Source organism: Mastigoproctus giganteus, chromosome 1 (genome assembly GCF_048544385.1).
Source record: "Mastigoproctus giganteus isolate SK-2022 chromosome 1, ASM4854438v1, whole genome shotgun sequence".
In the NCBI taxonomy this organism is placed as follows: Eukaryota; Metazoa; Arthropoda; class Arachnida; order Uropygi; family Thelyphonidae; genus Mastigoproctus; species Mastigoproctus giganteus.
This window is the reverse complement of record NC_143575.1, coordinates 220926061-220952245: the sequence shown is the minus strand read 5'-3', so window position 1 is coordinate 220952245 and position 26185 is coordinate 220926061. Positions and strand designations below refer to the sequence as shown.

At 38.6% G+C, this 26185-nt stretch overlaps 1 protein-coding gene across 1 annotated transcript in view; it reads right to left on the bottom strand.

Moving 5' to 3' along the window:
- The window catches only part of Usp32 (Ubiquitin specific protease 32), an 837997-nt gene that overhangs the window by 608113 nt on the left and 203699 nt on the right, over positions 1-26185 (bottom strand). The window contains exons 9-10 of the mRNA XM_090368859.1: positions 18256-18324; positions 709-792 (exon numbers count right to left, since the gene is read on the bottom strand). Coding sequence (XP_090224985.1) covers positions 709-792; positions 18256-18324 — 153 coding nt within the window. The remainder of the gene's footprint in view (positions 1-708; positions 793-18255; positions 18325-26185) is intronic.

The following is a 26185-nucleotide window of genomic DNA, read 5'->3' as shown; positions in this document are numbered from 1 at the left end:
ATATGAGAGATGCCTGATGGTGTGGAGTAATTTAGATCCACAATATGAGAGATGCTGATGGTGTGGAGTAATTTAGTATAAATCCACAATATGAGAGATGCCATCAGGCATCTCTCATATTGTGGATTTATACTTTGTAACTGGGTTGTCATCACTGCAACACCAGGGTACCTGCCCACCCACTGATGAGGAGCCAATAAGCTCTGAAACGGTGCCGTATGGGTGATGGTATCCGCTGAGAATAAGTAACAATAGTCTTCTCCTTTGGTGAAGCGTTACTTATTCGAGGTAATGCAATATCATGGCAACTCGTTGCGAAGGTATTCACAATATGAGATATACTTAATGATGCCAATTTATAACTACTTATGTAGTTGGCTAGGTACAGAAATGATGCAAATGCACTAACTTGTACATTGGTTATACTATCAAATATTAATATAATGAAAATCATAAAACAAGTGTATTTGTATAATGAAAACCAACAGCTAATATTATACACCAGTTAAAATTGCAGGTATATATTAATTATTATAGATGATTTTATACTGCAGATAGTCAACTTTCAAAATTCCAGGTAAAATCTGAGCTTTAAATGTACTTTTTTTTAAAGAAATAAAGAAGTAGTCACAATTGCCAATTGTTCAGGATATATAAACAAATTAGCTATCCAAGTGATAATCACTAGATTATATTTATTTTACTTACCTGAAAAAGTAAACTGAGAAGATCAAGTGGTAAATTTTGACCAACGCTCCACACCAGATACTCATCCAAAGTAATTGCACCATCCTATAAAATGAAAGTATGTGAAGTAAATTTAGACTATAAAATTAAAAAAAAATTGCTCTTCACAGATTACTCTAAAAAAAAAAGAGTATTTCGGGTAATTTAACAAATTGAAAATAGCGTTTTGAGGGATGAATCTTATTTTTTACTGATGCTGTGAGGTATGTCAGCATGATGAAATTTTCAGGTGTAGATAGTAAAATACACTAATTTCTCTCTTCTGTTTTAACCTATAGCTGGATTTCACTTTCTTAAATGTGTATTAAAATGAACTAGTGCTTATTAAGTTCAGAATGCACCTTGAACCTTTGTACTGATACTCCATCTTAAATATAAGGGATACAAGATGTTAGCGTCAGGCACTTGCCCTGACTTTTAATACAATTAAGCGATGTGTCTCTGTGGGTGTTAAGTTGCTGTTTGCCACTACTTTGCACAACTCAATGAAATATTCAAAAATATAAAATTTATTTTCGCTCCTGCATTGTTTTAATATTTCATGAGTCCTGAAATATTTCAAGACTCATGAAATATTAAAACAATGCAAGAGCAAAAATAAATTTTATACAACTTGCAGTGGGATTAATGATATATATACAGGGTGTTTATAAATGGTGGGAACACTTTCAGTGATTTATTGCACGACGGCTAGGACAGATATCAGTGTCATATACATACATTATGAAAGAGAAAATGTCAAAGTTTTTTTTTTACGTCACATTACTTCACAACGATTCAATGTGGGAACCACGTGTGACATGGCAAATGTCCACATGGTAACTGAACTCTTGACATACCCTGTTCAGTATATCCTGTGTGACTGTGGTGGTAGCTTCTTCAATTCTCTGCTTTAGTTACTGGATGTCATGTAGCAAAGGTGGTACGTAAACAAAATCCTTTACGCAGCCCCACAAGTAGAAATCACATGGAGTTAAGTCTGGTGATCTCAGCAGCCATTTCAAGAAATGTTCATCCCTTTCTCTAGCACGTCCGATCCAGCGCTTGTGTAGCTTGGTGTTAAGGTAGGCCTGAACGTCATTATGGAAGTGGGGGGTGGCCCCATCTTGCTAGTAAATAAAGTCATCACTATCTTCCTGAACTTGAGGTATCAACCATAGCTGAAGCATATCAAGGCAGGATAGCCCAGTTCGTGCCCTCAGCAAAGAAGAAAGGTCCGTACAGTTTTCAGCGTGACAATGTGAAGAAAACATTCACCTTCGGTGAAACACGCTCATATTAAATTATCTCTTCAGGTTTCTGAGTGTGCCAGATTCAACAATTGTGTCGGATGACCTTCCAATTGGTGTGAAATGTGGCCTCATCGCTAAACACTACACAATTCGTCGTCATGTTCTTTTGTCAGTCCTTGCCGTTCACAACAAAATTGGAAGCGCTTCTCTCTGTCGTCTTCCTTTAACATATGCACCAACTGCAATTTATACGGCTTCATAGAAAGTTTTTTTCAAGTAACCTTCCATACTGTCAGGGCTAGCATTTGCAGTTCACGTGATGCTCTCCGCAGTGATTTATTGGGGCTCCTTGTAAATGTATCTCTCTCACTCATTCCACATTATCAACAGTAACAGTAGGCCGGCCACTGCTCTTTCCCAAACACAAGCAACAGGTGTTTACAAGTTGCTTATGCCACCTGTAAATAGCCTTCCTGGTTGGTGGTTCTTTACTGTACGCACTTCGAAATTTCCTTTGAACGTCTGTTGCACACTTGTTCTTATCAAACAGTAGCACACAAAATGCCTTCTCGGGACTGGAAGCAGCCATCTTTCAACAAGGCTATGCGTGTGGTAGAGGTATGATTGGTAATGCCAACTGGTGGTGAATGATGGAACTACATGCCTCGGCAGTAACAACTGGAAAACATTCATGTTTTCTCTTTCACATGGTATAAATAATTAATGGTATCTCTCTTACTCCATGTGCAATAAATTATTACAGGGTGTATAAATTATTATACACCCTGTGTATATATATACCCTGTATATATATATACAGGGTGTCTCAAAAATATTGGTACAAACGTTTAGGAGAGGTAGGTAACATCTAAAGGAATGTGAATCGCATAGGAACCCATAACTGGAAACGTCACCGTAAGTCGGTAGACGGCGCTGTTCATCAGTTCACGAGAGGGAAAATTTCTGGTTTACTCATTCAAGCACTAGTCGTCGCACAAAGAGCATGCATCAATATAGGAACTGTGAGCTGGCAGACATGCACCTAGTGTATGGATTAGCAGAGGGCAATGGACGAGCCGCTCAACGAATTTATGGAGAACACATCCCAGACAGACCTGTACCGGACCACCGTTTGTTTGCGCGTGTGCATCAAAATTTGTGTGATTATTAGCATTAGCATTAGTAGAGGCATATGATGCAAGAAAGCAAGCTTATTCAGCATCAGCCAAAAAAGAAAAAAAAAAAAAAAAAAACCCCACTCCCATTTCACTCCTCTGTTCGTTCGAAATACCTGTCCAGTTGAGCTTTAAATGTGTTTAGGCTATCAACTTCAACAACCAGCGATGGGAGTCGGTTCCACCAACCAACCACCCGCTGGCCAAAGGCAAATTTCCGCACATCTATCCGACATCCGTCCTTCCTCAATTTGAATTTATGCCCTCTGAGGTGATTATTCTGAGCAAGATGAAGAATCCCATTGGCATTGAGCATGCTCAAACCATTCAAAGCCTTATACACCTCTATCAGATCACCTCGCCGGTGCCTAGTCTCCAGACTCTGTAATTTGCAAAACTTAAGCCTTTCTTCGTAAGAGCAACCCTTTGTTCCATTCACTAATCTTGTTGCCCTTCTCTGTACCCGTTCCAGCAGTTCTACATCCTTCTTAAAATGAGGCCTCCAGACCTGTATTACAGTACTCAAGATGTGGCCTAACCATTGCCTTATACAAGGGAATAATCACCTCCTTATCCCTGCTAGAAAAATTCCTGTATATCATTGACAAGACACCATGAGCTACTCTTGCAGCTCGTCTGCACTGCTCAGAGAACTTCATATCTGCCTGCACAATTACCCCCAGGTCCTTTTCATTCTCCACTACTGTCAGTGTAGTACCGCAGAGTTGATACATTGCTCTGGGGTTACTGTTTCCCATATGTAGTACTTTACATTTTTCAATGTTAAACTTCATTTGCCACCTCTCAGCCCATCTGTTCAACCTTTCCAGATCCTGTTGCAGCAGCATAGCGTCAGTAGTGTCCTTAACGACCCTGCCAACCTTTGTATCATCTGCAAACTTGGACATTAAACTTGATATCCCATCATCAATATCATTCATAAACACCGAAAACAACAACGGACCCAACACTGAACCTTGAGGAACTCCACTAATAACATTAGTCCACATTGAGCAGTGTCCACTGATTACCACTCTCTGTCTTCTGCCACTCAACCATCCCCTTATCCATAGCAGCAATTTGCCTCCAATGCCACACTGCTCCAATTTGTGCAGCAGTCTTCCATGTGCAACAGTATCAAAAGCCTTTCTAAGATCCAAATATATAATATCAAAGTTATTCCCTGCATCCAGTTCTTTTGTGACTACATCATAGTATCCAATCAAATTGGTCAGGCAAGACCTGCCCTTAACAAAACCATGCTGTGTCTGAGCTATAACTGAATTCTTGTCTAGATGATCCTGCAGTGCTTCTTTAACCAGTGCCTCCATTAATTTACCTGGAACAGAAGTTAAACTAACAGGTCTATAATTACTTGTGGCAGCCTTTGATCCTCCTTTGTGAATTGGGGTTACATTTGCACATCTCCAGTCTATGGGTACCTCCCCTGAGTCCAAAGAAGCTCTCATAATTATGGCTAGGGGTTTGCATACTTCCTTTGCTACCTCCTTTAATATAACTGGATAGATCCCATCCACCCCAGGTGCCTTTTTTATGTTTATCCTCAACAATCTCTCCTCCACTTTCCTCTCAGTTATTACAAAATCATCCAGCTCACTGCCAATGTTTACTTTACCTACGTCATTCTCCTTCCTGAATAACTCCTCATGTGTGAATGTAGATGCAAAATACTCGTTTAGATTGTTAGCCACCTGAGCAGGATCCTCAACTGTTGAACCATCAATATCCAGTTGACCAATCTGATTCATCCATTTCCTTCTCGAGTTCAAATATGTAAAGAACTCTTTTCTGTTTTTCTTTGCATCCTTTGCCAAGGATTTTTCGTAGTCTGCCTTTGCCTGCCTAATCTCCTTTGTGACTTGGTTACAGACCAACTTATATCTATCATAGGCTTCCATGTCACCCATTAATTTGTATGTATCCCATGCATTTTTCTTCTCTGCCACATGTCTCATTAATTCATCTGACAACCATTTAGGCCTAAACCTTGAACAATATTTCTTACTTGATATGTAAAGCCTGGTAGCCTCCAAGATTAGTTCCTTGAATGCTTCCCATTTTGAGTTTGCTGTTGGTAACATCATCAGTTGGTCCCACTGTATAGAATTTAAATACTGTCTCAGACCATCATAGTCGCCTTTACGAAAACAAAAACCCTTCCCTTTACCTCTGATGGTAGTTACCTCCTTGAGTAAATCCCACTTCAACACACTGTGATCACTGTCACCTAGTGGTTCATTTATCTGCAGATTCTTAATGCATGAAGAATCACTACTGATAATCAGATCAAGAGTATTGCTCCCTCTTGTTGCCTCACGAACATGCTGATGTAGAAAACAATCATCCAATAAATCCACAAAAGCCTTGCTAGTGTGCGAGTGACCAACCCACAAATTCCAGTCAATATCTGGGAAATTAAAATCCCCCATTATAAGACTCTCTGATTTACTGGCCCACTATTTCCCTGTACAATATCTTATTATACTCATCAGAGTCATTAGGCCTATAGCACACTCCTACTCTCAATTTCCCTATGCTTATGTCACACCAAACTGACTCGACACTGCCCTGTCCATCAATGTCGACTGGCTTCACTTCCTTGGACTTTATGTGTTTCTTAATTAATAGCATAACCCCTCCTCCCCTCCTGTCCTGTCCTGTCTATCCTTCCTATACACATTGTATTCCCCAAATTCCAGTTCCGCATTACTTATATCTGTGTGACACCACGTCTCTGATATCCCAACAATATCTGCCTTTGATGTTTTGAGCAATACCTCAAATTCATCAAATTTATTTACCAAACTCCTAGCATTGGTGTACACGCAGGTATACATGAACCTGTTTCTATTCTTGGCTACCCTAACACAACTCATGTGTTTACTTGTACCGCAATGACTACCAGCAGTCTCTGAAATATCCTGCATCTTGTTTTCCAGGCTTCTGCTCATTTCAATAGAAGCAGTGCAAGAATCACTTCCACCTCTGCAGTGGCTACTGTTAATCTATTAGTCCTTTTGGGGGTGGGGGTGGTGGTGGTGGTGCAGGCAGATATGAAGTTCTCTGAGCAGTGCAGACGAGCTGCAAGAGTAGCTCATGGTGTATTGTCAATGATATATAGGAATTTTTCTAGCAGGGATAAGGAGGTGATTATTCCCTTGTATAAGGCAATGGTCAGGCCACACCTAGAGTACTGTATACAGGCCTGGAGGCCTCATTTCAGGAAGGATGTAGAGCTGATGGAACGAGTACAGAGAAGGGCAACTAGATTGGTGAATGGGACAAAGGGGTTCTCTTACGAAGAAAGGCTTAAGTTTTGCAAATTACAGTGTCTGGAAACTAGGCACCAGCGGGGTGATCTGATAGAGGTGTACAAAGCCTTGAATGGTTTGAGCATGCTCAATGCTGATGGGATTCTTCCTCTAGCTCAGAAAAATCACCTGAGAGGGCATAAATTCAAATTGAGGAAAGACAGATGTAGGATAGATGTGCGGAAATTTGCCTTTAGCCAGCGGGTGGTTGGTGGGTGGAACAGACTTCCATCCCTTGTCGTGGAAGTTGATAGCCTAAATAAGTTTAAGGCTCAGCTGGACAGGTATTTCGAACGAATAGAGGGGTGAAGTGGAAGTGGTTATTTTTATTTATTTATGTTACTTTTTTTTTGGCTGATGCTGCATAAGCTTGCTTTCTTGCATCAAATGCCTCTACTAATGCTAATGCTAATGCTTGTATCCCCCCCAACTAGCAGTTTTCCGACCCACCTAACACTGCCTCGACAGCATCAGCAAAAATTCTTGCACCCTTTCTATTTAAGTGTATCCCATCCCTGTAGAAGCAATCTCTCCTGTTAACAAGTACAGTCCAGGCTGAAAAAAATTCTACCCCTTGAGCCTTGCACAATCCCTCCAGGGCCGAATTGATCGACAAGGCTCTCATCATAACAGGAGTAGTGCGGGCAGACCACGTTCGATGCAAACTCCCGTCATGGAAGAAAGTGTGTTGAATGCCGTCCAGAATAATCCTACTACCAGCACACGTGCCATTGCCTCTGCCTTAGGAGTGTCTCTTTGCAGCGTACAGCGTGTCTGGTACGACGATTCCTTACACCCCTTTCACCTCCAAAGGGTTCAGTTACTACTCCCTCAAGTTCATCCTGCACATGTGGCTTTTGTGCAGCGGTTTCTCCAAAAAAGTGTTAAAGACTTGAATTTTCCAGCCTATGTTTTGTTCACGGATGAGGCTTATTTCACTCGGGAAGGCTTATTCAATCAGCACAATGCTGATGTGTGGGCTCACGACAACCCACACTGTGTGCGCCCCATGCGGCACAACATCACATTGCAATAAATGTGTGGGCAGGTATGGTCGGCGACTGCTTAGTCAGCTATACCTGTTACCATCCCGCATGAACTCCACTAAATATCGGATCTTTCTTGAACAAGTTCCACCAGGGTCACTTGACGATGTTCCAGCAAATGTGAGATGCAACATTTGGTTTCAACATGACAGGGCGCCTGCCCATTATGGAAGGTGTGTTCATGACCGTTTGAACAGGCGTTTTGGGCGTCAATGGTTAGTTAATTAGTTATTTGGTTTTTAGGAGCATTAGCAACTAAGGCCATATTGCTCCGGGATATGCGGTGGTCATTCCCTGACCTTTCCGCGTCCTTCGTATTTGGTGGTAACGGGCTCGAACCCCGGTCTAATCAAGAAGCGTGTGCTACGCATTGCTGCTCCTTCCCACCTGGCTACGGAGGCGCACGGCGTCGATGGATTGGCCGTGGTGGACCTGTTGCCTGGCCCCCATGCTCGCCTGATTTATCGAGCCTTGATTTCTTTCTGTGGGGGCACTCAAATCTATCGTGTATGAATCGCCTGTGGAGACGGAAATGAATCTCGTGGCAAGACTCATCAGCGCTGCTGCTACTGTCAAATAAACTCCAGGTGTGTTCGACCGTGTCTGCCAATCCATGCTGCATCGGTGTCACGCATGCATCACGTCTCATGGTGGAACCATTGGGCATCTGCTGTAACATCATGAAATGCACCCATCTCGTACTCCATTGTTAATATTATGTCAAATAAATGTTTGCCACTAATTACTGTCGAGTCATTTCTGCTTCTTGTGCCTCTGCTACTACTTTCCCGTGACGTTTCCGGTTATGGGTTCCTATGCGATTCATGTTCCTTTAGATGTTACCTACCTCCCCTAAACATTTGTACCAATATTTTTGAGACATCCTGTATATATATATTTGCTTGTTCCAAATTTATTTTTAAAATACACTGATTTCTTATGTATACAAAATTAAATCCTATACTAAATTCCACATATTGATATTAATCATTTTTATCCCAACTCAATGCTTATATTAAACATATTGATATTACCTATTTTAAACATATTGATATTAACCATTTTTATCCCAACTCAATACTTATTTTTAACTAAATATATTACACTGCATTGGGACTACATTGTCCATACTGTATTAAAAAGTGCTAATTTCATTTCATTCCTTTTTGGCCTTTCACTTTTTTTCAACTACTATGGACAAATATAGAAAGCAGTTCCTGATACATGGTCAGGTGTAGTCCCCTGATGAAATACTTAATCATGTATCAATATTTATTTCTGCTGACATCAGATCAAGCATTTTTGCATTATCTATATTAGACCATTTACTAAAATTGTTCCCTTCATATCTGATGACAGCTATACCATTTTCCTTTTATTTTCATTTTTATTAATATTTTGTGTACTAATTTTACTTTACAGTTCCCCCACTTTATATTGGCTTGCCAATTCAGTCCATAATTTACTTAATTCATCATAACCTCTAGAATATTAACATTCTTTCATCTTTCACTAATCTACTACTCTTCTTTTTCTACTTTCCTCACCCTTATAGTTACTGGCACCTTGTGTAACTTATACATCCATTTATACTTACTCAATTTAATTTAATATTAATACAAATTATATATATAGTGCTTTTTTGTAAAAAAAATATGTACCAGTACTCATTCTTTGCTAACAAGACATGAAAAGTACAGTACTATAAAAAATTATTTCCTGATATTGTTACATAGTAGTAATGTTTTTGGAATAAGAACAACAAATTAAGTATATTAACAAGCAGTTTATCAAGAATAAATTGTTCATCAAGTATATAAAAAAATACGTAAAGGTTTAAAATATAAGTAATAAGTAAAAAAATAAGTAAAAATAATATTTCATAATAAAGTTTATATATAATATTCTTAATTTTTATTGAGTTCTCATCCAACACGCTATGCTGACTTCTTACTGTTTGTGTCTGTTGCTGAATGACATTTCCGAAGCAGCCATGAAAAGTGTCAGCGGAGGGTCTACAATTGAATTAAGAAATAGTAGTGAAGAAATTGTTTTTGTCATCAATGAAGCTCTGGTTAGGCTGACAATCACATTCATTTGTGAAAATCCTTGTTCAAAGGATTCACTTGATGAAATCAGTATCGTACTCAGAGTGTTCATCAAATGCCTTTCAATTTTTCCGAAACACTCTTTTTGATTAGGTATTCCCGAAATTCACGAATTGTATCTCTTTCATTTCAATTGAAGCCTAATTGAGAATTTTCTAACTTCGTTCTCACCAAATGCCAACATTTCATGTTTAGAAAGTTTAATACCTTCGCTGTCCTATTTTCCTTCTTTTGTCATCAATGTTGTCACTAGTCCTTAAATTTGAATTTTTTCTTTTCTTTTCTTTCTTTTTCTTTGCAACGGCCCTTCTAGCAGATATTCAACTATTGTGACCAAGTAATAGTAATAGAGGCATGTGATGCAAGAAACCAAGCATATGATCTTATACAGAATCAGCAAAAAAAAAAAAAAAAATTAACACAACCACTCCCTCTGTCCAGTTCCTCCTTGAATTTATTTAAGTTATCAACTTCCACAACGACAAATGGAAGTTTGTTCCAACAATTAACCACCTCCAAGCTAAAGGTAAATTCTCGCACATTTATTCTAAAACTGTCTTTTTTCATTTTCAATTTATGCCCCATTAGGTTCGTAATCTGAGCAAGTGGAAGAATCCCATCAGAATTCAGCATGCTCAACCAATTCAAGGACTTATACACCTCAATCAGATCACCTTGCAGGTGCCTAGTCCTCAGCCACTGCAATTTGCAGAACTTAAGTCTCTCTTGGTAAGAGGATCCCTTCATTCCCCTCTCCAATCATGTTGCCCTTCTCTGTACAAACTCAAGCAAATCTACATCCTTCCTAAAATGAGGTCTCCAGACCTGTACGCAGTACTCAGGTGTGGCTTGACCATTACCTTATACAAAGGGATAATAACCTCCTTTTCCCTGCTAGCAAAATTCCAGTGTATCATTGACAAAACCCCATGACCTGCTCTTGCAGCCTGTCTGCATTACTCAGAAAACTTCACATCTGACTGCACAATTACTCCGAAGTCTTTTTCATTTTCTACCACCCTAATTGAAGTACCAAACAGTTGGTACGTTCCTCTGGGGTACTTCTACCCATATGCAATACTTTGCATTTGTCAATGTTAAAGTCACTTCGGTTGCCACTTCTAAGCCCATCTGTCCAAATTTTCTAGATCCTGTTGCAGTAGCACATTGCCATTACTGTCATTAACAACCCTGCCAACCCTTGTATCTGCAAACTTCAACACTAAGCCTGATATACCTTCTTCAATATATAGGGTGTCTCAAAAATACACGGCATAAATTCAGGAATGAATTCCTCATATGCAGACAATAAAAATATTTTATATCAACACAGTTGCGGAAATGCTCGGTTTCAGAGTTTTGAAGGTCTGTCTATGACACTTAACTGTTCACATCACCTTATAGTAATTGTTCAAATTGTCCACCTTCAGCCTGAATACAGGCTTCACATCGACATCTCATGGACAAGCGAAGACGATGCCAAATTCCTGGCATGTTTCGTATTGTCTCACAACCTGCCACAATTCGACTTCGGAGAGTTTCCACATCAGCTACCGGAGTTGAATACACCAATGACCCCACAAGAAGAAATTAGTGGGTTTAAATCAGTTGAGTGTGGACGCCAGGCAGTTGGTCCACCCCTCTACTTTGGGAGTCGTAGATCTTGGTCGTCCTCTGTCGACAGCACGAGGTGTAAAGGTCTCATGTTCACAAAGGCAGTGATGGATACCTTCAAATGTTTTCCTGTCTAGACATCTTCGTTCTGGGAACCTTTCATGGTACAAACGACGAGCCTCCAGGGCATTGCCATCTGCTAAACCGTACATAAAGTGCATATCTGCTTGCTCCTGATTTGAGTACATAGTCGGAATGTAAAATCACCAGATTCTGTCAGTACCTGGTGATGAAGGAATGTCTTATCTCCCACAGGTGATTACCTGTGGAAGATAAGACATTCCTGTTAATAACTCGGGAACCAAGCATTTCCGGAACTATGTTGATATAAAATATTTTTATTGTCTACATATAAGGAACTTATTCCTGAAATTATGCTGTGTATTTTTGAGATACCCTGTATATAAATAAATATACAAAACAACAGTGGGCCCAACATTGAACCCTGTGGAACTCCACTAATAACATTAGTCCACTAAGAGCAGCACCCATTGATTATCACCATCTGTCTTCTCCCACTAAACCACCCTTTTATCCATTGTAGCAACTTACCCTTAATACCATTCTGCTCCAATTTGTACAGTAGCCTTCCAAGCGCAACAGTGTCAAAAGCTTTCCTGAAATACAAGTATATGATATCAAGATTATTTTTTGCATCCAGTTCTTTTGTAACCACATAATAGTATCCAATCAAATTTGTCAGACAAGACTTTCTCTTAACAAACCCATGCTTTGTCTGAATTATTGCTGCAGCCTTGTCTAGATAATCCTGCAATGAATCTTTAACCAGTGACTCCATTATTTTACCCAGAACAGAAGTTGAACTAACAGTCTGTAATTACTCGTGTCACTCTTCGATCCCCCTTTGTGAATTGGGGATACATTGGCACATCTCCAGTCTGTGGGGACCGCCCCTGAGTCCAAGGATGTTCTCCTAATTACGGCTAAGGGTTTGCTTAGTTCCTCTGCCACCTCCTTTAATATAACTGGATAGATCGCATCCACCCCAGGTGCCTTTCTTATGTTTAACTTCAATAATTTATCCCCCACTTTGCTCTCAGTTATTACAAAATCATTAAGTACCCTGCTACAAATTGATAATCTTCTGGCATTTTCCTTCCTTAATAACTCTTCATGTGTGAATATAGATTCAAAATACTCATTCAGTTTTTTTGCTATCTGAGCAGAATCATCAACAGTCGAACCATCGATATCAAGTGTACCAATCTGATTCATCCCCTTTCTTTTAGAGATTTCTTTATAAATAAAGAAATCCTTGCTGTTTTCCTTAGCATCCTTTGCCAAAGATTTCTTGTGATCTGCCTTTCCTTGCTTAACCTCCTTTGTGACTTGATTACAGACGTGCTTATATCTGCCATTGGCTTCTTTGTCACCTGATAATTTATATGTACCCCATGTATTTTTCTTCTCTGCCACAAGTCTCATTAGTTCATCTGACATCTATTTAGGCCTAAACCGTGAACAGTATTTCTTAGTTGGGTCAAAAAGCCCAGTAGCTTCCAAGATTAATTCCTTGAATGCTTCCCACTTAGAATTTGCTGTTGGTAGCATCATCAGTTGGTCCCACTGTACAGAATTTAATAACCGTCTGAGACCACTATAGTCACCTTTACGGAAGCAAAAACCCTCTCCTTTACCCTTGATCGTAATTATATCTTGAAGTAAATCTCACATCAGTACACTGTGATCACAGAGATAGGTAAACAGAGATAAGGAAAATTTATGGAAAAATGTGGATAACATACTTCCGCGAAACAACAGATGATTATTTGTCGAGGTAAAAGAAAATCACTCCCTCCTAATTCTCAAACAGGGTGCTTACAGTTGATTCACAGCCGTGTCCAAACTACGGTCTGCATGGAAAGTGAATTAAAACAGCATTTTAAATTTTGCTAATTATCAAAAAAATTCTCATTAAATGTTTTGTTTAGTAAATGTAATCGTGTATTGTACTTTATAAAATTTTCGAATTTTTTCAATTTCATGTATATCATTATTTTTTATTTATTCACCTTAACCTTATGTTCATCTTAAGCAGTGATCCTTTCAGGTTGTAAATTTTCTAAAGTGAGCATTTAAAGGAAAAAGTAAGGTATTTTTTGGAAAAACAAAACAGTCATATTTTTATAATTTTAATAAACTCTAAAAAATAAATTAATGACATTGATTTGTTACACATAGAAGTATTGGGAATTTTCATTTTTTATATATAGCCTGAAAATAAAAAAACCGTGACATGAAAGCAGAAACTTCCTTTTACATGTAACAAGATATGGAAAATATAACCCACTAATTTTTCTCAAATCACTCAGCGTGGTTCCAAAAGAAATCTAACTTTGATTGTAGCCCCTGTACAGGAAAAGGTTGGACACCACTGCAGCAGAAGGTGAACCAGAACCCACTGGGAATACCCTTTGATCTGCACACTGTTAACCAGCGCAACCTATCTGTTATGTGGTTGGATAGGTTTTACTAGGTAACACCATTACCAGGTAAAATATCTTAACTATTAATTGTAGAATGGTAATCCCTTCAGCTCACTCAATTCTTGCTTAGCGGCAGCAATAATTTCCTAAATTGCCTGCAGGCCTGAAATGCGAACTGTGTGTATCCAGTTAAGTCTCTCCTTAGCTGTCGTTATATGAAAATTTTCTTTGCTCAACTTAAACTATTTTAAACATAATTTCCAAAGGGAATTTTAAAAAAATTTGCTATAAAAGGAATTCATTAAACAGAGGTCCAAATGAGTAATTTAGAATTCTAAAAATGGTTATAAAGTTTTATATAGAAAATATCTTAACACCACACAGTGAAAAATGTAAATTTAGTTAAATAACTTTAAGCTTATTGGAAAAGTAGGTAAACATGTGAAGAAACTTATGGAATATTACAAATTTCAAAGTGTACAGCATCCAAATGTCACACGTCACTGTTAATAAAGGTTCTGGTATGCCGTACCATACCACTTTATTAGGTACACCAACCTAGTAGCGTGTTGAGCCTCCTTTAGCCTTCAAAACAGCCTGAATTCGTCTAGGCATGAATTGAACAAGATGCTGAAAACATTATGCAGGAATGGAGTACCATGCAGACATGAGTGTGTCACTCAGTTCCTTGAGATTCGATGTAGGTCTGCAGCGAACAGCCCTTTCCAGCTCATCCCAAAGATGTTCAATAGGATTGAGATCCGTAGACTGAGTGGGCCACTACAGCAAAGAAAAGTCATTTTCATGTTCCTGGAGCCATTCCATAGTGATTCGGGCTTTGTGCACCGGCGCATTATCCTGCTGGAAGTAATCATCTGACTGAGGATAAACTGTCAACATGAACGCATGCACTTGGTCAACAACGATGTTTAGGTATGATGTGGCATTCAGACGTGAATCTATGGGTATCAATGGACCCAACGTGTGCCAAGAAAACATTCCACACACACCATAACACTGTCCCCATCACCTTGCACAGTAGTCGACAGACATGGCGGGTCCATGGATTCATGTTGTTTTCGCCAAATTCTGAGCCTTCCATCAACATGATGCACCAGGAACTTCGACTCATCGGACCAAGCAATTGTTTTCCAATCCTCAATAGTCCAGTGCTGGTGTTTCTGTGACCACAGAAGGCGTGCTCTCTTGTTCTTCATTGATAAAAATACGCGATGTGGCTCATTTGCGACAAAGTGCAACTAGTGGTCTGTTGCGATGTTTTGTTCTGGGCACCAGGGTTGTATTCTGACGTGATGTGTGACATTGGCCCGTCTGTTTGCTTGCACAATTCTAGCCATCTCCTCTGACCTCTCTCTCATCAACAAGCAATTTTCTTCCACGGGAATGCTGTTGAGAGGATATTTCCTGTTCGTTGCACCATTCTCGACACACCCTTGAAACTGTGGTATGTGAAAAGTTCAGGAGAACTGTCGTTTCAGAGATGCTTTGTCCAGCACATCTTGCACCTACTACCATGCCATTCGAAGTCTGTTAGATCACTCCTTTTCCCCATTCTTGCTACGGTTTGTACGCTTAACTGATACTAGAAAGGTTGTTCTGCTGCATTTATATCCACAATTGTGGTCATGTGACTTGCAATGATGTGGGACAAACCATTTGTGTGCACAGCAGGGGTGTACCTAATAACATGGCAGCACAGTGTATAAATATATTTTTATTGGCTATCGGTCTGCTCAAAGCCCCTGAAGAAGTAGCAGACCGATGACCAAGTGAGAGAATATTATTTTCAATTTTCATTGTTTATTATCATTTTTATTGTTATTTTCATTGTTCATCATCATTTTTATTTTTATTAATATAATTGTATATAGGCCTTCTAGGCTAAAGCGAGTTTAGTTTTACTAACTTGTTAGTTTGGTCCATATACACCTAATTCCCTAGTTTCCTGATGCAACAGTTATGGAACTCAAAAAATCTTTCTTAATTATAGTATCCTTTTGTGCCTCTGACTAATCTTATTGCTCTTCTCTATCCCCTATTCTGATAGATCTACATTCTTTCTAAAATGAAGCTTCCAAACTTAATTATAACCAAACATAAAATTGACTAATATATATTTTTATTTATTTATAATTTTTTTTTTTTTTAATAAATTCATGTTGCATATATCCAAGATCTAAATAGCTAAAGTAACAGAGATATAGGAAATTATAAAGGCTTGTTAGAAATTTAGAATACTCTTAGAATATTATTGACATCTGTCATTTATCTATGTGCAGAAAGAAATTTCTGAAAAAATGAAGATAATTAAAAAATTTACTTATGAATATTGGTATTGCTAATGGCAAAACAATGCAAGGCTGTGAGTTTAGATAGCATAAGCCATAAAAAAAAAATAAAAAAAAAAAAAAAGAACAGAAAAGAAAAAAGTAATTTTTCCCACTTTGAATGCCAATCCTTACTAATAATTAGTCCAATATTGCTTTAAATTATTCAAACTATTCACTTCTGCAATAACAGACAGAAGTTGTTCCAGCAATAAACTACCCTCTGGCTAGAGGCAAACATCTGCACGTTTAGTCTACAACTGTCTTCCCTCAATTTAAATCTATGCCCCTCAAGTTCTTAGTATGAGCAAGCGGAAGTATCCTGTCAGCATTGAGCCTGCTCAAACCATTCAAGACCTTATATACCCCAATCAGATCACCCCACAGGTGTCTAGTCTCCAGATGCTGCAACTTGCAGAACTTAAGCCCTTCTTCATAAGCACACCCCCTCTGTTCCTATCACCAATCTTGTTGCCCTTCTCTAGCAACTCTACATCCTTCCTAAAATGAGGTCTCCAGACCTGTATACAGTACTCAAGGTGTGGCCTGATCATTGCCTTATAAAAGGGATAATCACCTCCTTGTCTCTGCTAGCAAAATTCCTATTTATCATTGACAAAATTCCATGACCTGCTCTGGCAGCCTGTCTGCACTGCTCAGAGAACTTCATATGACTGCACAATTACCCCCAGGTCTTTTTCATTCTTCACCTCCCTGTGTGTAGTACCACACAGCACACAGTTGGTACTTTTCTCTTGGGTTACTGGTACTCATTTGAAGTACTTTGCATTTGTCAATATTAAACTTCAGTTGCCACTTCTCAGCCGATCTGCCTAACTTTTCTAGACCCTGTTGCAGTAGCATACTGTCTTTAGTGTCATTAACAACCCTACCAACATTTGTATCATCTGCAAACTTGGACATTAAGCCTGATATACCTTCATTGATATCAATGATAAATACACAAAACAACAATGGGCCCAGCACTGAACCCTGGGGTACTCCACTAATAACATTAGTCCACTTAGAGCAGTGTCCATTTATTACTACTCTCTGCTGTCTCCCACTCAACAAACCCTTTATGCATTGCAGCAACTTGCCCTTAATGCCATACCACTCCAATTTGTACAGCAGTCTTCCATGTGCAACAGTATCAAAAGCTTTCCTGAAATCCAAGTATATGATATCAAAATAATTTTTTGCATCCAGTTCTTTTGACCACATAACAGTAACCAATTAAATTGGTCAGAAAAGACTTCCCCTTAACAAACCCAAGTTGTGCCTGAACTATTACTGCAGTCTTGTGTAGGTGATCCTGCATCATTTCTTTAACCAGTGACTCCATTATTTCCCCCAGAACAGAAGTTAAACTAACAGGTCTTTAATTATTTGTGTTACCCTTTGAACCCCCTTTGTGATTTGGGGATACATTTGCACATCTCCAGTCAATGGGGACCTCCGCTGAATCTAAGTATGCTCTCATAATTATGGCTAAGGATTTGTTTACTTCCCTCGCTGCCTCCTTCAATATAACTGGATAGATTCCATCTGCCCCAGGTGCCTTTTTTATGTTTAACTTCAACAATTTCTCCTCCATCTATTACTGCAGTCTTGTCTAGGTGGTCCTGCCTAATCTTAGACATTTAGCCAAGAAATATCTTTTAGATTACACCACACACACCATCAGGCATCTCTCAATATTGTGGAGTTATACTTCATAACGGGATTGTCACTATTCCAACAACAGGGTACCTGCCAACCCACCGATGAAAAGCCAATAAGGTTTGAAATGGTGCCATCTGGGTGATGGTATCTGCAGAGAATAAGTAACATTAGTCTTCTCCACAGGTGAAGCGCTATTTATTTGAGGTAGTGCAATACCATGGCAATTCGTTGTGAAGGTATTCACAATATGAGATATAATTAAATGACGCATTAAAACTACCTTGGTAGTAGAAATGATATGTGTGCATTAACCATGTATAAATAAATTCCTTCAATATAAATGTTCTCCTATATGATAATGCTACACTCAGAAAGAAACAGTCCATTTACTGCTAACAATATACATATATGCATAAAAATATATAAATAGGATATGTTCATCATATTCAAATATACTTGGCAGTAATTTTGATATACTTACTTGATTTTCAACGTGAATACTCATTATTTCATTACACATTTCTGTGATTTCAGCTTCTGAAATAGGTATCTGAAATGTAACACACATTGGTATTTAGTAACTAAATAATAATAATTAAATTTGTACATTTACATTATATTTAAAATAACTAGAAGAATGGGTGGCAGTGACATGCCAAAAATAATTTATATTAAAAAAAAAAAGAGAAGCAAAATTTAAATATGATTTTCAATTAAAAAGTTAAATCACTAAAAAGTGTAAATAAAAAAGAATGCTTTGGATCATTCAATTAAGGTGATAGCTGTATTCACATTAGCATTAGCAGAGGCATTTGATGCAAGAAAGCAAGCTTATGCAGCATCAGCCAAAAAAAAAAAAAAACCAACTTCCACTTCACCCCTCTGTTCGTTCAAAATACCTGTCCAGCTAAGCCTTAAACTTATTTAGGCTATCAACCTCCACTACAAGGGATGGAAGTCTGTTCCACCAACCAACCGCCCGCTGGCTAAAGGCAAATTTCCGCACGTCTATCCTACATCTGTCTTTCCTCAATTTGAATTTATGCCCTCTCAGGTGATTATTCTGAGCTAGAGGAAGAATCCCATCACCATTGAGCATGCTCAAACCATTCAAGGCTTTATACATCTCTATCAGATCACCTCGCTGGTGCCTATTCTCCAGACACTGTAATTTGCAAAACTTCAGCCTTTCTTCATAAGAGCACCCATTTGTTCCATTCACTAATCTTGTTGCCCTTCTCTGTACTCGTTCCAGCAGCTCTACATCCTTCTTGAAATGAGGCCTCCAGACCTGTATACAGTACTCTAGGTGTGGCCTGACCATTGCCTTATACAAGGGAATAATCACCTCCTTATCCCTGCTGGAAAAATTCCTGTATATCATTGACAATACTCCATGAGCTACTCTTGCAGCCCGTCTGCACTGCTCAGAGAACTTCATATCTGCCTGCACAACCACCCCCAAGTCCCTTTCATTCTCTACCACTGTCAGTGTAGTACCGCAGAGTTGATACGTTGCTCTGGGGTTGCTGTTTCCCATGTGTAGTACTTTACATTTGTCAATGTTAAACTTCATTTGCCACCTCGAAGCCCATCTGCTCAACCTTTCCAGATCCTGTTCCAGCAGCATAGTGTCAGTAGTGTCCTTGACAACCCTGCCAACCTTTGTATCATCTGCAAACTTGGACATTAAGCTTGATATACCATCATCAATATCATTTATAAATACAGAAAACAATAATGGACCCAACACTGAGCCCTGAGGGACTCCACTAATAACATTAGTCCATGATGAGCAGTGTCCATTGATTACCACTCTCTGTCTTCTCCCCCTGAACCACCCCTTTATCAATAGCTGCAATTTTCCTCCAATGTCACACTGCTCCAATTTGTATAACAGTCTTCCATGTGCAACAGTATCAAAAGCCTTTCTAAGATCCAAGTATATAATATCAAAGCTATTCCCCGCATCCAGTTCTTTTGTGACTGCATCATAATATCCAATCAAATTGGTCAGGCAAGACTTCCCCTTAACAAAACCATGCTATGTCCGAGCTATAACTGAAGTCTTGTCTAAATGATCCTGCAGTGCTTCTTTAACCAGTGCCTCCATTAATTTTCCTGGAACAGAAGTTAAGCTCACAGGTCTATAATTACTTGTGTCAGCCTTTGATCCTCCTTTGTGAATTGAGGTCACATTTGCACATTTCCAGTCTATGGGTACCTCCCCTGAGTCCAAGGAAGCTCTCATAATTATGGCTAAGGGTTTGCTTACTTCCTTTGCTGCCTCCTTTAATATAACTGGATAGATCTCATCCACCCCGGGTGCCTTTCTGTTGTTTATCTTCAACAGTTTCTCCTCCACTTTACTCCCAGTTATTTCAAGATTCTGTAGCTTACTGCTAGAGTTGAATACATCTCTGGCATTCCCCTCGCTGAATAACTCCTCATGTGTGAATGTCGATGCAAAATATTCATTTAGTTTGTTAGCTACCTGAGCAGGGCCATCAACAGTTGACCCATCAATATCAAGTGGACCAATCTGATTCATCCCCTTCCTTCTAGAGTTTACATAAGTAAAGAACTCTTTGCTGTTTTTCTTTGCATCCCTTGCCAAGGATTTCTCGTAATCTGCCTTCGCCTGCCTAACCTCCTTTGTAACTTGGTTGCATATCAACTTGTATCTATCATAGGCTTCTGTGTCATGTGTTAATTTGTAAGTATCCCATGCATTTTTCTTCTCTGCCTTATGCCTCATTAGTTCATCTGACATCCATTTTGGCCTAAACCTAGAACAATATTTCTTAGTTGGTATGTAAAGCCTAGTAGCTTCCAAGATTAATTCTTTGAATGCTTCCCATTTTGAATTTGCTGTTGGTAACATCATCAGTTGGTCCCACTGTATAGAATTTAAATACTGTCTCAGTCCATCGTAGTCGCCTTTACGGAAGCAATAACCCTTCCCTTTACCCCTAATGGTAGTTACCTCTTTGAGTAAATCCCACTTCAGCACACTGTGATCACTGCCACCTAGTGGTTCATTTATCTGCAGATTCTTAATGTATGAAGAATCACTGCTGATAATCAAATCAAGAGTATTACTCCCTCTAGTTGCCTCCCGAACATGCTGATGTAGAAAACAATCATCCAATAAATCCACAAAAGCCCTGCTAGTGTGTGAGTGACCAGCCCCCAAATTCCAGTCAATATCTGGGAAATTAAAATCTCCCATTATAAGACTCTCTGATTTACTGGCCCACTCTATTTCCCTGTACAGTTTCTTATTATACTCATCAGAGTCATTAGGCCTATAGCACACTCCTACTCTCAATTTTGATCTCCCAATGCTTATGTCACACCAAACTGACTCAACACTGCACTGTCCAGCGATGTCGACTGGCTTCACTTCCTTGGTTTTTATGTGTTTCTTAACTAATAGCATAACCCCTCCCCCCTTACTATCCTGTCTATCCTTTCTGTAAACGTTATACTCCCCAAATTCCAGTTCTGCATCCCTTATATCCGTGTGACACCACGTCTCTGATATCCCAACAATATCTGCCTTTGATGTTTTGAGCAATACCTCAAATTCATCAAATTTATTTACTAAACTCCTAGCATTGGTGTACACGCAAGTATACCTGCACCTGTTTCTATTCTTAGCTACCCTAACACAACCCATGTGTTTACTTGTACCGCAATGGCTCCCAGCAGTCTCCAAAATATCATGCATCTTGTTTTTCAGGCTTCTGCTCATTCTAATAGAAGCAGTGCAAGAATCTCTTTCACCTCTGCCAGTGGCTACTGTCAATCTATTGGTCTTTGTCTCCCCCCAAGCTAGCAGTTTTCCGACCCACCTAACACTGCCTCGATAGCATCAGCAAATATTCTTGCACCCTTTCTATTTAAGTGTATCCCATCCCTGTAGAAGCAATCTCTCCTGTTAACAAGTACAGTCCAGGCTGAAAAAAATTCTACCCCTTGAGCCTTGCACAATCTTTCCAGGGCCGAATTGATCGACAAGGCTCTCATCATATACTCCCTCCTATCGTGTCTGGACAGAATTGCAGACACTTTCAAATTCAATCCTAATTCTCGGCTTTTGTTCAACAGTGACCTGTACTTGTTAAGTAATTCTGCCGGTCTCCTACTCTTAATATCATTAGTGCCAACGTGTACAACTATATCACCTTTTGTGCCCTTAAAAGATGATATTCGCTCTACAACGTCATCAACCTTTGCCCCTGGCAGACATACCCTGGTCCTGTTCCACCTATCCTTTTTACAAAGCATGTTCCCCGTTTCCCTGACAATAGAGTCACCAACAACTACTAGTTCCTTCGGGACCAGCGCATTCTGCCTTGGGGGTTGCCTCTGTGTCACGTGATGCCCAAGTGTAAGCTCTGGCGTTGATGTGGGCAGCTGAGAGCTTGATGGGCCCCTCAATTTAGTTTCTTCGAGGGCATCCACCCTGTCCTTCAAGCTCTCATATAGGCCCACAAGAACGCTGAGTTGTTGCCTCATATCGATACACTCCTTGCATCGCGCACACACAAAGACATCCCCCATGGCAGTATCATGTCCTGTACCCGATTGCTCTGCAAACATCAAGCAAACAGTGCATTTTATAAGGCTGTGAGTCAGAGGACAACTGCCCCCCTCAGTTCTACTCTGAGCCACAGCACTTCCATTAGCTTCAGCCTTTTGCTTTGCTGCTCTTGTCTGAGTCATGATTCTATTAATTAATTAATTAATTATAATTAATTATGTGAATAACATAATAGGAAAAGTGATATAGCAGAAAAAAATTACAATGCCCAGCCAAATAAAATAATACTAGTTTCATTTAATCCTTAAAAGTTAACTGACAATGATTTTTAGATACTGGACCATTCAGGAATTAGGTCATGGAAGGAAGATTAAGTATTCTATATACTATCAGAAAGCAATTAGCAAAAGACTAATAGAATATAACATGATATTTCTTATGCGTACAGTGCAGGACAAAGATTTTTTTATCTCTACAGCTAAAGCAATTGTTGAAATTTCTGTATTAAGCCAGATTTTTACATTGTTTAAAGTAGGCTTTTGGACATAATATTAAAAATGCATAATCCATAGTTTTTTTTTTTATCATGATGCAGTTACTATACTATGTTACTGAGTTTGTTTTTAGCTAATGATGTGATATAACTAAATATCTAAGAATGAATAACTTGGCCCAATTCTTTCTACTGTATATTATTGGTTGTTTGGTTGCTTGCTATGTCGATTTTGCAGGTCATAATGTACCAGCTCATATGCTGTGATGTACTTCAGGGTTTAAGCTGTTCCTTTTGGCCTTTTATACTTCACTTGTTCCTTGTATACTTCACTGGATTAGTTGGTTATGTTTACTCCTTCAGAGGAAGGTGAAAACATCAGTTAGATCATTTCTATCATTCAAGAGATCTGCTAGAACATTGGTGAAACATAAGCACCTATGAAGGAGAAAGGTTTGTGTTTCTCTGCATTTGTTTTCATATCTATTAACATACAGTATATTGTAGAGGTGGGTCAAAAATCACATGTTACTTTGTACTGATACAGTCACTGTCACAGTTAAATAACTGTGGAAAGTATCTGATACTAAATCAAAATGTACTAATATTGAATACAGTAATACAGCATGTCAAAATCAAAAATGATAATCATGCTTGTTTTCTTCGATATTAAAGGAATTATTATGGCTGAATATGTCCCACCAAATCAGACTGTCAATAAAACATACTACATTGAAGTTCTGACAAAGCTGTGTGAAAAAATTTGAAGACACCTGAAATGGAGAAAGATGGTTGGAGCACACAGTGCACAATCTTTCATCAGTTTCTGGTAAAAAAAACACATCCTTATGTGTGAACATACACCCTACTTTCCAGATCTAGCCCATTGTGACTTTTTTCTCTTCCCTGAACTGAAAAGTGTAATAAAGTGAACACATTTTCAGCCAAACGAAGAAATTAGTAAAAAAAAAAACAACTGAAGTGTTAAAAGGACTTAAAGATGACTTCCAGAAATGTTTCCATGCTTGGATGAAAAACACAAAACAGTGTGTGCAGGCACAATGCAATTATTTTGAAGGGGATAACTTGTAAAGTACGAAATATTTCATTGTATTTATTTTATTGCAAGTCTCGTTATTTAAGAGCCACACCTCATATACATAATATGTATAGTATGAACCAGAGCTGTAATGCTCAATACGTTCTACGTAGAAGTTTACCTCAATATAGTATGTAGAACACTTCTGTATGATACTCTCCAGAAATAAAATGAAAAAAATCGAAAATCTTATATTAGAGTAACAAATAATTAAAAATCAATTTAATGCAATTAAAAATAACAATTTTTATTTTTAATTTAATTATTTTATATTATAATTTATATTATATTTTATTTAATTTTATTTTAATTGTGTTAAATTGATTTTTAATTAATTGTTACTCTAATGTAAGATTTTAAATTTTTTTGTTTTATTTCTGTAAAGTATCATACGAAAGTGTTCTACGTACTATAATGAGGTAAACTTCTCTTATTATTTTACAAACATAATATGTATATGAGGTGTGGCTCTTAAATAGCGAGACTTGACCCTTAACAAGGCTCTTAAATAATGAGACTGACGATTATGACCGACCTTGATTTTGCATAATATGCAAAATCGTGATAGTGACTGTAAAACTAGCATTGAGGTTAAAAATCTTGTCACCAAGACACTTAAGAGTGATCTGAAAAGTGTTAAAATTAAATTGTTATTCTCAATAAAGGTGTTATTGTTGGAACCACATCCAAAGATGACTTGGACAGCCTTACTGCATCAATGTCTTCTGTGTCGGCGGGACTCTCTCTCTGGGTCATCATCAGCCATTTTCAATCCACTGCAGGATGAAGGCTTCTCCAGCAACTTTCCAGTTCATTCTGTTTTGTGCAATGGCCATCCATTTACTACCCACAAACTCATGAATTTCATCTGTCCATCTTTGTTGTTGTCTTCCAGGTTTAGCTCCTTTGGGTACCAATCTGTTATTTTCTTAGTCCATCTGTCATCATGTCTTCGAGCTGTGCGTCCTGCCCAAGACCATTTTAGTTCTTTCGTTTTGATAAGAATGTCCTTTACTTGTGTTTCTCTTCTTATCTAACGGTCTGATTCCCAATACAGTCAGTCCTCGTATAACACGTGTTTACACTACATGAATTCGATCATACACGATTTATAAATAGGGGAATGATATCTTATATAAGACGAACCGAATTCGCTTATGCACGATTCGCCTTTGTCTTTACAAGAAATGGCAGTCGAACGCAGAATCACCCCAACCGAACACAACACGATAGGAATGAAGAGAAGATTCTGAAAATGTATTTGTTTTTTATATCAGGGAAGGGGAAACACATTTCACCATAATAACGTAAAATTCCTGCTATCGGTATTATCGCAAATGCAATTAGATCGAGTTTACTACCAGTTTATAACAGACTCCACTAGCAGAAACGCAACTGGAAATTGTTTTTATTGTTTTATGGTAGTAACCCCTAGAAATGTGCTTTAGTAAAATGTGAGGTGTTAATAGTGTATCTCTGCCTTTACGGTGTTGTTTATTCAGTTGCTACACGTGCGCAGCTTTGTTTATGTGTATCAAGCATGCCTCCTCGTTTTGTAACTGTGCTTTATTTCCTAAAAATGAGTAAAATACTTAAAAGGTATGAAAAGGAAGTGTCCTGGCGAAGACACTGCAGATTCAGAGAGAAAAAGAAAAGCAATATCGATAAACAGAGGCGGACTGGATCAAAAATTCTTTTGATCCAGTCCACACTGTAACTATAGACCTGTTAGTTTAACTTGTGTTCCAGGGAAAATAATGGAAACACTGGTTAAAGAAGCATTGCAGGATCATCTAGACAAGACTGCAGTAATAGTTAAGACCCAGCATGTATTTGATAAAGGGATGTCTTGTCTGACCAAATCGATTGGATAAAATATTTTTGATATCCTATACTTGTATTTCAGGAAAGCTTTTGATACTGTTGCACATGGAAGACTGCTGTACAAATTGGAGAGATGTGGCATTAAGTGTAAGTTGCTACAATGGATAAAGGAATGGTGGAGTGGGAGATGACAGAGAGTGGTAATCAATGGACACTGCTCTTCGTGGACAAATGTTATTAGTTGAGTTCCCCAGGGTTTGGTATTGGGCCAATTGTTGTTTTGTATATTTATCAATGATATTGATGAAGGTATATCAGGTTTAATGCCCACGTTTGCAGATGACACAAAGGCTAGCAGGGTTGTTAACGACAGTAAAGAAAGTATGCTGCTCCAACCGAATCTAGAAAGTTGGATAAATGGGCTGAGAAGTGGCAACTGAAGTTTA